Source organism: Lolium perenne, chromosome 4 (genome assembly GCF_019359855.2).
Source record: "Lolium perenne isolate Kyuss_39 chromosome 4, Kyuss_2.0, whole genome shotgun sequence".
Classification (NCBI taxonomy): Eukaryota; Viridiplantae; Streptophyta; class Magnoliopsida; order Poales; family Poaceae; genus Lolium; species Lolium perenne.
In genome coordinates, this window is record NC_067247.2 from 239,233,351 (window position 1) to 239,244,584 (window position 11,234).

General features: G+C 51.1%; 2 protein-coding genes and 1 long non-coding RNA gene across 3 annotated transcripts; 2 read left to right on the forward strand and 1 right to left on the reverse strand.

The window, feature by feature from the left end:
* Positions 1 to 1,766: 1,766 nt before the first annotated feature.
* On the reverse strand, positions 1,767 to 2,905 carry LOC127328528 (F-box/kelch-repeat protein At2g43270-like). Its single transcript, XM_071829358.1, has 2 exons — positions 1,927 to 2,905; positions 1,767 to 1,840 (listed from the first exon to the last, which is right to left on the reverse strand). Exons 1-2 carry the CDS (start codon positions 2,903 to 2,905, stop codon positions 1,767 to 1,769), a joined length of 1,053 nt encoding a protein of 350 aa, XP_071685459.1.
* Positions 2,906 to 4,979: 2,074 nt separating this feature from the next.
* On the forward strand, positions 4,980 to 5,776 carry LOC127328526 (uncharacterized). Its single transcript, XR_011756748.1, has 3 exons — positions 4,980 to 5,390; positions 5,469 to 5,583; positions 5,669 to 5,776. It is a non-coding gene; the product is annotated as an uncharacterized lncRNA (long non-coding RNA).
* Positions 5,777 to 7,143: 1,367 nt separating this feature from the next.
* On the forward strand, positions 7,144 to 9,101 carry LOC127328524 (uncharacterized). Its single transcript, XM_051355117.2, has 7 exons — positions 7,144 to 7,241; positions 7,416 to 7,623; positions 7,782 to 7,913; positions 7,994 to 8,167; positions 8,261 to 8,629; positions 8,710 to 8,910; positions 8,979 to 9,101. The coding sequence occupies exons 1-7, from the start codon at positions 7,144 to 7,146 to the stop codon at positions 9,099 to 9,101; spliced, it is 1,305 nt and encodes a 434-aa protein (XP_051211077.2).
* Positions 9,102 to 11,234: the final 2,133 nt, after the last annotated feature.

Sequence of the window (11,234 nt, forward strand, 5' to 3'; positions counted from 1 at the left end):
TCCGGTCATAATCAACCAGAGCAGTTAATTCGTTTAATCTGAAGGAATATTGTGGTACAAACGCAAATCCTATCTACTCATCGGTGGCTGCTTTGGAGTTGTTGGAGTCAGCAGCGGTGGGACTCTCATGGGAGTCTGCTTGGAAGGCGGTGGAGGCATCGGTGGGATTCTCATGGGCTTCTGCTTGGAAGGCGGTAGAGGCGTCGGCGGGATCCTAGTCGGCTGGTGCGCCATCACTTAGGCGCTCGTTCCCTCTTGTTACTCGGTCGTCCGCGTCGAGCCCTTGTGCGGTGGGTTGAGGTCATCAACACTGGCTGCTAGTGCCGCGGCCTGCTCGGGTTGCGCCCCGCTTGGCGCTCCAAAGAAGTAGAGAGGACACCGAGTGCACCCGAAAAGGAAGGTGAGGAAGAAAGGACCCCTGGCGGCCTTCGTCGGTGCTGCCAGTTTACACTCTTGGCTGCATCCTTATCCGCCTGAGTAGCATCAGGGGCAAGGGCAACAGGTGGCGGTGCAACATGCGCCGTAGGAGCAACGGGCGCGACGGACAGGAGACCTCGCCAGAAAGCACACCCCAAAGACGAAGACTGCGCATGTGGACGCGCATGAAGGCAGCAAAATCAGGGTAATGGGCAGCGAGGGATCGCAACATAGCCCGAGGAAGACATAGCTCTCTTTTTTTCTTTTTTTTTCAGATCAAAAGAAACAGATCGAAATCAACCTGACGGAAACAGAGCGGGGACGAGCGGACGAGGGAAGGAGAGGGGCCGGCGGGGGAGCGGCTGGCCGGCGGGAGAGAGGCTGGCCGGCGGGGGAGCAGCTGGCCGGCGGGGAGATCCGGCCGGGGAGAGGCGGCGGGCGGAGTAGCGGTCGGGGAGAGGCGGCGGCCGGGAAGAAGAGGGGCGGTGGGGGAGCAGCTGGCCGACGGGGGAGAGGCTGGCCGGCAGCGGAGCAGCGGCCTGGGAGAGGCGGCGGCCGGGGAGACGGCGGGCGGAGCAGCGGCCGGGGAGAGGCGGCGGCCGAAGAGAGGCGGCAGCCGGAACAAGCCAAAGAGAAGTAGGCCGTAGAGACTAGAAGAAGAGAAAGAGGACCAATTTTGGCTCTGATACCATGTTAGGGCAATATGCTTGTTGTATTGCCAGGGTGCCAAAGACCACAATATATAGTACATATACAGGTGCAAATATGCAGGAAACTCCCTAACATATGAGGAAACTACAATATATAGATATATACATCTAACATCGCACATGGTTACGGTTTCTAAAATGGTTGTGATATGGTGTGATCTCTGCGGTCGTGCATCTTTGTTAGCCTTAGCGATTTCAAAACTCACTCGACCCAAAAAGGGGACCAACAAGCACAAGAACATGACAAAGAATAGGTACACAGACAACACAGTATTGATAAATGATGAACAGTCCCCAGAGATAATGTCTCACAAATATGAATCTCACTGTTCCCCTCCAGTTAGTAATAACTACTTAACTAGACTAGAGTGGAACAAAACCTTTAAACACAAGGTAAAAGTGCATGGTATCTATAGATAATTTGGGTTGACTAGAGTGTAACAAGGCATTGAACGCAAGGTGTACTATGACCTCGGTTATAAGATTGTTTAGGAATCTATATCACCGTAGAGAATTTGGGTTGACTAGAGTGTAATAAGGCTTTGAACGCAAGGTACCACATCACAACCATAGAGAGTTTGACTTGTGTATCCAACAGGGGCGCCGATGTTGGGGTGGCGATACCTCATGTCGTTCGGCCTAAGATAGTCTTTGTGGACACCTCGTGGGCGACTGAACCGCGAGAGATAGCCAGATTCTAGTTCGAACACTATCTCCTCATCAAACACACCAATAAGTCGATGGGAGCACAGTGGTGCCCCGGTAAGGACATGTCGGCGATGCCATCGTGGCTGCTCACTGTCGAGGTCGTCACTGCACACCCACATCTCCAGCGACCCATCCCGTGATCCTGCTGCAGCTGCAGGTAAAACCACGCACAAGCACAGCTCTCCGCGCAGCTCAGCCAAGCTGGACGTCGCGTAGTGGATCCTCGGACAGCAAGGAGGCAGCGGTATGACGCTGAAGGACTCATCCTCCAGCCTCAAGCGTACGAAACCCGGGACGTCGTCGTCGACAAGGAGCGACTCCTCGATGGTCCAGAGCAAAGAGCCTTTGAAGAAGGTCGCCGCTCGCGCTGGCCTGATAGGGTATGGTGGTGGCTCAGCCGTCTCACGCCAGTATTGCGGTTGATCCCTTCCTATGGTGCACACCTCCATCCCTAGGCTGATGGTGGGATCGATCGAGCGGTAGAAGAAGCGTGCGACCTTGTAGGTATTGGAGCGAGGGTCGAAGCCAAGGCCGAACGTCTGGTGGCCTCGATAACGGAAGCTGTAGGGGAGCTCGGGTCGCGCGTCCTCGACGTTAGGGAACGAGGGAAGTTCGATGGCACGGTGTGTGGCCAGGTTGAGGACGCGGGCGGTGGCATCGGCAGGCATCAGCAGCAGCCCGTCGCAGTGCGCGAGGTCGGGCAGCACGTAATCTCTCCTTGGGAACGAGTGGTGCAGATAGATTGCACCTACGAGGGTGGTGGCCATGGCGCCTTCACGCAGGTTCTCGTGATCCCACCGGTACAGACCGGCGGTGATGACCTCGTGGTCTTTGAAGAAAGGGTGTCCGCCCTCATCCACGAAAACACCGCCCTCTTTCATCATCTTAAGCGCGATGATCACGGACGGGTACTTCTGGAGACGGATGTGCGCGCGGTGGAAGAAAGCATCGTCGTCGATGGCGTGACGCCATGCCTTGCAGACGCATCTGAAGCGCAGCAGCGACATGACGGGCAGCCGGGCCAGGATCTGTGACACCACCACCTCCTGTGGCAGGAACGGCGTCTCCATAGATTCTTGGTTTTGGTCCCGATTCCACGTCGATCCGCTGATTAATTTGGCGACTACTTACGCCGGCTCCAAAATCAAAATAATCCGGCGAGACGCGCGCACGTACTAGCTGCAAGCAAGCATCGATCGCGTGGTCTATGTATCGAACCCTGCACTAGATCGTATGCAAACAAAAAAAAATTCTTCTTCTGGCAATCGATTACAGGGGGTTACGTTTACGCGCATAAATAGCAACGGGATCAGCTAACCTAGTAGAACTCGGTATCCTGCACTACTCGGACTGCACGTTCGTGTTTATTTCCAGCATTCACTACGGGAAAAACGCTCGTTGCCGTGCAACCACGTTTTGCCGTGTGCTCGCGCACGGCAAAGAATACTTTGCCGTGCGAGGTAAACAGAAAACGCACGGCAAAGACCAACGCACGGCAAAGAGGACCTACGGCGCACGGCAAAGAAAAAGCGCACGGCAAAGCCTCAGCAAAGCGCACGGCAATGAAAGAAGGCACGGCAAAGAGAGGAAGGCGTTGCCGTGAGATGTCCTTTGCCGTGCGCCCGACCCATCCGCACGGCACAGGCTTCTTTGCCGTGCGCTGTGCACAGACTCGCACGGCAAAGGCTGCTTTGCCGTGCACATTTTCCTTTGCCGTGTGCCTTGTGGTATTTTCTTCTTTTTCTTTCTATATTGTACTTATTTTAATGCTTATATTTTATTCTTGAAATATGACAAGTACCACATCTTGATTAATGAATGTTTATACTATATTTTTGCAATACGACAAGTACTCTAAATCCTTACTCCCCCTCCAACATATCAGGGTTTCGGCGTAAACAAACCGCGTTCGGAGAATCTTCCAAGTGCTATCGCCTGAAAGAGAGGAATGCCACACAGCCTTGCACCATTTGGTGAATCACACCTTCCAACACACTTTCACACATATACTAGGTCCACATGCAAGTGTTGGTGGCATTCCGGTGCTCCGGCGGTCGTTCCCCCAGCAACGGCGGTGCGTGCCTCGGGGGGTCTACCCCCCTAGATTTCACCGCGCGAGGTTCCACCAACATACTTTTTGATAGGTTTAGTTTTGTTTAGGCCATATACACATGGAAAGCTAGGTTTGACACACTTTGGCACACTATAGCCACCGGTATACCCGCAGCGGGACACTTCAGCCCACACGTCTCTGCATGACTTGCCAGCACGTGCTTTGTTCTGCGGGTGGTGTACACATGGGAAGTGGCCTTGTCCGGAGTGCAGGCAAGCCGTGACTTTCTTCTGGCTAAACAAGGGTGGCAAGTATTCCTGCTTTGATGAAGCTCGGCAGTTCCTTGAGCAGAATCATGAATACAGGAGTGATGTAAAGAGCTTCAAAAAAGGCCGTGTTGTCCATGCACCGAAGCCAATTCCGAAGACCGGACAGGAAACCAAGGCCGAGTTAGACGCTCTCCAGCCTAACCCTGATGGGAATGGTTTCTTGGGATATGGGGAGACACACCAATGGACCCACAAGCCGTGCTTCTGGAAGCTTCCTTACTTTGAGTTTCTCGAGCTCCCGCATAACATTGATGTAATGCACACCGAGAAGAATATCAGTGAAGCCATTTGGAGCACCATAGTGGACACTGAGAAGACGAAGGATAACATAAAGGCTCGAATTGACCAAGAAAAGTTGTGCGATAGGCCAGAGTTGAACATGAAGCCACCTCATGGTGCCAAAAAAACTTGGACTAAGCCACACGCTCCGTTCTGCCTCACAAAGGCCCAAAAAAGGGAGGTCTTCCAATGGATGAAGGACTCCTTGTTTTTCCCTGATGGGTTCGCAGCCAACTGGATGAGGGGTCTTAACATTGAAACGTTGCGAGTACAAGGACTGAAGAGTCATGACTACCACGTATGGATTGAGCGGATAATGCCGGTGATGATTCGAGGCTATGTCCCTGAGAAGACTTGGCGAGTGCTAGCGAGGTTGAGTTATTTCTTCCGCCAGATTTGTGCTAGGGAGTTAGACACTAAAGTGATTGAGAAGCTGGATGAACAGGCACCTATGTTGCTTTGCGATCTAGAGAAGATCTTTCCTCCAGCGTTCTTTAATCCGATGCAACATATGATCCTCCACCTCGCGAAGGAATGCTTAAAGGGGGGGCCGAATTGGGGCCGTTGGCAGTTTGGTCCCGAGAGAGAAACACAAAAGCTTCGTCAGATGACTGGCAATAAATGCAAGATCGAAGCATCCATAGCCGAGGCAGTCCTGAACGTGGAGGTGGCAAACTTCACCACTAAGCACTATGATCCCAACATTCCCACAAAGCACAACCCGGTCCTCCGTTACAATGCCGCCAACAATGAAGATGTACCCAAGCTTAGCATCTTCATAGGGCTTGGCGGCAAGTCAAGTGGCTCGAAGCCGTACACAACGAATTTACATGAGCGGGAGTTGATCCACTCATATGTCTTGAACACCATGGTGGAAGTGAAGCCGTACATCAAGTAAGTGCTAACCATTTAGTTATTCGCAAACATTCATCATATGTTCGTGGCTAACTCTTCCTCCGTTCATTCTTATAGACAATTCACGGCTAAATATTGGAGGTATACCCACAGGGATCCTACCTCGGAAGAATCCAAGGATATTTTCGATAAGGGCGGCGGTCACGGTTTCAGTAGCTGGTTCTGTGGTTTGGTACTATCCTATCCAAATTTGTTTGTACACTGTCGACATTTCGGCCGACATTTCTTGTTCTAAACTTGTCGTCCTAATCTTGTAGGCAAGAACTGACAAAGACATGAATCCCTTGCTACGAAAAATTGCTAGGGGCTTCAACCATTCCGTCGACTCGTTCAATTCTTATGACGTGAACGGGTATCGCTTCCAGGACTCCATCAATACACAACAAGCCGTCCAAACAAGAAGACAATAAATAGCGGGTGGTATGTCAAGGTGATGATGGACTCCATTACTATGGAAGAGTCGAGGGTATATACGAGCTGAATTACGGGTTTGACAAAGGGCTAAATCCCGTCGTATTCAAATGCCATTGGTTCGACCCACGTCGCGTGAGACGGGATCCTGAAATTGGATTGGTCGAAGTTGAAAGAAGCTCTGTTTATAAGGGAGAGGACGTGTACATTTTGGCCACCCAAGCCTTCCAAGTATTCTATCTCCCGTACGCGTGCCGAAACCCGACCAAACGTCTACATGGATGGGATGTTGTGATGACGGTTCCTTCACGCATTAGGCCACCCCCGCCAAACAAGGACGATTACCGCCGCGTAGACCCCTCAACAAGGACTGTTGATTTTTATCAAGAAGAAGGGCTCCCCGGTCATTTCACTATCGACTTGTCGGCCGTTGTTGATAACATGGTCATAGACGATGAGCAAGAAGAAGATGCGGTTATGGAGGAAGACAATGAAGAATATGAAGCTGAGGATGTGTGTGCCGTAGAAGACCTAAGTTTGCTCGAGGCGTTCAAAGCAGGCATTGACCTAGATCCAAATGGACCACCTCCAGGTTTCATCGATGATTATTGGTTCGCTGAGCCTGATGATGATGAAACATGTGGTCCAAATACGGATGTCGACATAGGCTACTGATCTATGTAGTTGTAATTGTGAGGCTATCCTATATATGTACTGAACTATGTGTTATTTGTAATAAACTATGATCTATGTAGTTGTAATTGTGAGGCTATCCTATGTACTGAACTATGTGCTATTTGTAATAAACTATGATCTATGTACTGAACTATGTGCTATTTATTGTTGATTTCACTAATATTCATCTGTTTACATTGCATACTAATAAACCACTCTTTTCATTGTGTTTGCAGGTGATTGAAACATGCCGCCAAGAAAAAGAAAGGGAGGTTTCAAAAAGAAGATCAAGGCCGTGGCTGAGCTTGTGGGACTTTCGAGTGGTTCGTCGTCGCACACACGTCCTCCTAGCGCTCCTCCTAGCGCTCCTCCTAGCCCTCCACCACGGAGGAAGAATGCCCAGCCACGGCGACTTCGTACCCCTTCTCCTAGTCCTCCCCCAGCCGAGGATGATGACGAGGAGCAGTGGGGTGGGGAGGACGAGGAGGACGGTGAGGAGCACGGTGGGCAGGACGAGGAGGCCGGTGGGGAGGACGGTGGGGAGGACGGTGGGGAGGACGGTGGGGAGGACGGTGGGGAGGACGGTGGGGAGGACGGTGGGGAGGACGGTGGGGAGGACCTCGAGGAGGATGAGGGGCTGGGGGGTATGTCGCCGGAGCTAGACCCGACCCTAGTTTGGTCTCCGCCGGTGGAGGAGGTGTACGTTGCAGCCGAGGAGAGGCTGGAACCACGGGACAAGAAGCCGTATAGGCGCGGGATTACGAAACTCCCCAAGCTAAAAACTTGGGCCTTCCGCGATGTTGTTCTCGTGCCCGCTGGAAAGAGGTACATGCTGATTTTGGCATTCCATTATTGAAATTTTTATCATTATACATATTTTTATCACATGCATACTGATTTTGGCATTTCGTTGTGCAGCATGTTCAAGTATGGCGACCCGAGGAGGAAGCCGACACGTGAGTACCCGAACATCCTTGGAGGCATAATTAGGAAGCATTTCCCTGGGATTGTCAATCTCCCTACTGGTGGCCGCGACGTGGCTTGGACTTGGAAGCACTACAGCTACGCGGAAGATCCTAGCGGCAAGTACGGAAACATGCAAGAGCGGGTTGTCCGCCACTTCTGGGTACGTGACTTTTGGCTTCTTAGCATTCAAACACTTCTTGGCTACCAATAGTTGCTCTAATTCATCTTATTTTACCTATGTGCATGGTTGCAGAAATACTTCAAGAGGGCTGAGGGCAAGGAAATTGCGTGCGACGTTATCTTACACGAGTTGTGCAGGGTGAGGGTGACTGGCATGCACTACGAGGCACGTGTCCGGTCAAGGCCCGCGACTGGCACGCCGAGCGCAAAGTTTGGATGAGTAAGGCTGATTGTCGGGATACGCTCATGGCACCATGGCAGTACCTGCAGGTATTAGCATCGATGTGTTATTTATTTCCGCATTTTCATGTAGTTTATGTTCTAATAATGGGTCTATCTTGTGTATGTAGCACCCTCCTCAGTACGTCGGGGAAGACAGGGCGTGCTTTCTTGCGATGGTCATATGGTGGACATCCCGCGAGTACGCCCGGAAGCACGAGGAGGGCAAGCAGAAGCGTTCAGAGATGGGAGGTGGATCACATGTCCTGGGCAGCAAGAACTTGGCCCTTACCTTGCAGGATGAGGTGAGCAAGTGGTTTCTTCATTCTTTCGTTTTATGTTATTGCTAGCGCCGCAAGTGTCTCCCTCTTCACTTAATTGCATGTACTCTTTTGCAGGAAGTGAAGACAGGCGTGGCACCAAACTTGTTTGGATTTTTCCAAAAGTCGAAGACCAGGAAGGAGCCGCATCCTGAAACGGGGTCCTTGTGGGTCAACGACCTAGCGGAGGGCCAGTGTGGCGCGTACCGCTCGAAGTTCAAGGACAAGCACGGCGAAGACGCCGACCCAACCACCGAAGAGTTTGACGTTGAGGTTGCGGTGCTTGCGGGACAAGGCAAGAAGGGTGGCCGCCTATGGATTGCTGACGGGTTAGTCGACCCAAGTACCATTCCATCTCTACGCCAGATCCGTCGTGGGCGTACGAGCGAGCAGCCTCGGGTAGAGACCCGCCCACGGGCTTCGGCTCTAGCTATCGAGAAGTTACGGGTAAGTTCTTCGTCGATCCTCTACGCTTCATTACATGTTTTCCATTGCAATGTTACTGACATCGCGGCAACACAACGTAGGCGGAGATGGAAGAAAGGGAACGGAGGCACCAAGAGGAGCAGATGCAGATGCAGCAGCAGCTTAGGGAGAACATGCAGATGCAGCAGCAGATGTTGCAGCAGATGCAACAACAGCAGCAGATGTTCCAGCAGATGTTCATGACTTCCCCACCGGGGAGTAGTGCTCCTAGCACGTCGTGTCCTCCTATGTTCCCACATTTTGTAAGTGGTTAACTTAATATCTCCGTCTCAATCTTGTTTGTTGTCTAACCGAACTTTGGATATTGCAGATCCCCACGCCCGATCCGGCTGTGATGGCGCTCCTCCAGCAAGCGCCAAGTCAGAGCCCGCTGACACCGCTTGACCGTCAACAATACGGGCATCATCCGGAGCTGCAGCAGCTTTCTAGGTGAGTTCTCCTACACTTCTAATTCTTCCATACCATGTCACTTGTGAATTTTAGCCATTCAACCATGTCAATTTTAGCCATTATGTTCAATTTTACCTATTCCATGTTAATTTTAGCCATTCCATGTCATCCTTAGCCATTATGTTGAATTTTAGCCATTTCATGTCAATTCTAGCGATTATGTTCAATTTTAGCCATTCCATGTCAATTATAGTTCTTCCATGTCAATTCTAGTTCTTACATGTCAATTTGAGCCATTCCATGTCAATCTTAGCCATTATGTTGAATTTTAGCCATTTCATGTCTATTCTAGCGATTATGTTCAATTTTAGCCATTCAATGTCAATTCTAGTTCTTCCATGTCAATTCTAGTTCTTGCATGCCACTTATGCATCTATATATGAACTCGTAGGAGGACAAGGAGATGGAGGACAAGGAGGTGGAGAAGGACAAGGAAGTGGAGGACAAGGAAGTGGCGAAGGTTGACGTTGCTTGTATGAACTTTGTTGTGTGAGCTTGGAGCATTCTATGTATGAATTTGTTGTTGGACTACTTTGTTGTTGGTGGACTTTGTTGTTGTTGGACTTTGTTGTTGGACTATTGTATGGACTTTGTTGGACTATTAGTGGTTGAACTATGTTGTTGATGATGTGCAAATGTCTATATATTGTGCTATATATGTATCTGGAAATATATATCTATTTTGTGAATTATATGTGCAGGGATTAAATGGAAACAGCAAAAACCTGGAATTTTTTCAGCACCTTTGCCGTGCACATGCACACGGCAAAGAGAAAGCCGCACGGCAAAGGCTTTCTTTGCCGTGCACATGCACACGGCAAAGGGTGCCTATGCTGCCCCCTGGTGTTGCTGTAGGATTCTTTGCCGTGTGGCTTGGAGTGGTGGCACACGGCAAAGCCAAGTGTTTGCCGTGCGGCTTGGCGCGGAGGCGCACGGCAAAGTAGGGGGCACGGCAAAGACGCCCAGCGCACGGCAAAGCAAACCGCACGGCAAAGGCAGGCGCAGCGCACGGCAAAGCTAGGTCGCACGGCAAAGCCTTTGCCGTGCGGTTTTCCCTCGACGCACGGCAAAGGCGCCTTTGCCGGCCGGATCGTTGCCGTGTGTTCTTTGCCGTGCAAGGCCGCACGGCAAAGCCTTTGCCGAGAGGATTTGGGCCTTTGCCGTGTGATATTGGCGCACGGCAAAGAACAGTTCTCCCGTAGTGATTGGCAGCCGTGCTCACGATCTTCCGAATTCCGGTCTGTTGATCGGCATATACTCCATCTCATTTGTATTACTTCGCATATAAGATTTACACTTTTCCTAGTTTACAGCTAGCTGTTTTGCAATTGGTGAACAGTCACATTTTAAGGGTCAGATATGTGTCTTGTATCACGAATCTCCGCGCCGCGTTGAGTCTGTTTTCTCCCTCATTTAGGCGTTGAGTCAACATACCATTTCAGGATTATTTATTTTTGGAATTTCATTCTCCCGTATGTCTCACTCTGTCTGCGGCTCTGCGCTGCCTCGGGAGAGAAAGGAAGCAAACAGAGGCGCCATGTCGGAGAGGTCGGCGGCGACCCCGCAGCCGGTGCGACCGGCGCTGGAAAGGAGTGCTGCTGCGCGGGCCGGCGCCACTGCCTTGGAAGAGAGAAGTATCTCCGCAGCTTGCTCCGGTGGCGTCGGGTAGCGCTGTGGATCGGGAGGTTGTTCGATCTGCGGCGGAGAGGCCAGCAATTCGCGATAGTCGAAGACATGGCCGCCGCTTTCGAGACGGTAGTCTCGATGTCTTTTTTTGTTTCTGCATATGTGTCTATCTCTAGCTCCTCTGCGTTTTCATTTTCGGGCAGTGTCGTCGATAACGTTGTCGTTGCTTGGTCTGCGGTAGTCATTGATAATTTTGTGAGGTGGGGGGTAGTTCGATTTTCTTATGAGGTAGCGATCGTGCTGTAGTTGCGGAGCCGATGCCACCAGCCGCTTCACTGTCATGTCAAACCTGCAGAGTGCAGTGTTGAAGACGAACGTTGCTGTGGGGACTAGGACGACGATCTCTCTATGGGTTAATGTTGAGAAGGGGTCCGAGCTCGCCGAAGTTGAATTATGGTTCATACTGGTTTAATTTCATCTGTGTTCGTGT

Excerpts from the sequence above, each read along its gene's own strand:
- LOC127328528 (XM_071829358.1), bottom strand. The coding sequence starts at position 2,905 with ATGGAGACGCCGTTCCTGCCACAGGAGGTGGTGGTGTCACAGATCCTG. Across the intron at positions 1,841-1,926 it reads GTGCAGTGACGACCTCGACA|ATAGTGTTCGAACTAGAATC; the intron begins GTGAGCAGCCAC and ends TTTGATGAGGAG.
- LOC127328524 (XM_051355117.2), top strand. The coding sequence starts at position 7,144 with ATGTCGCCGGAGCTAGACCCGACCCTAGTTTGGTCTCCGCCGGTGGAG. Across the intron at positions 7,242-7,415 it reads GAACCACGGGACAAGAAGCC|CATGTTCAAGTATGGCGACC; the intron begins GTATAGGCGCGG and ends TTCGTTGTGCAG. Across the intron at positions 8,168-8,260 it reads CCCTTACCTTGCAGGATGAG|GAAGTGAAGACAGGCGTGGC; the intron begins GTGAGCAAGTGG and ends ACTCTTTTGCAG.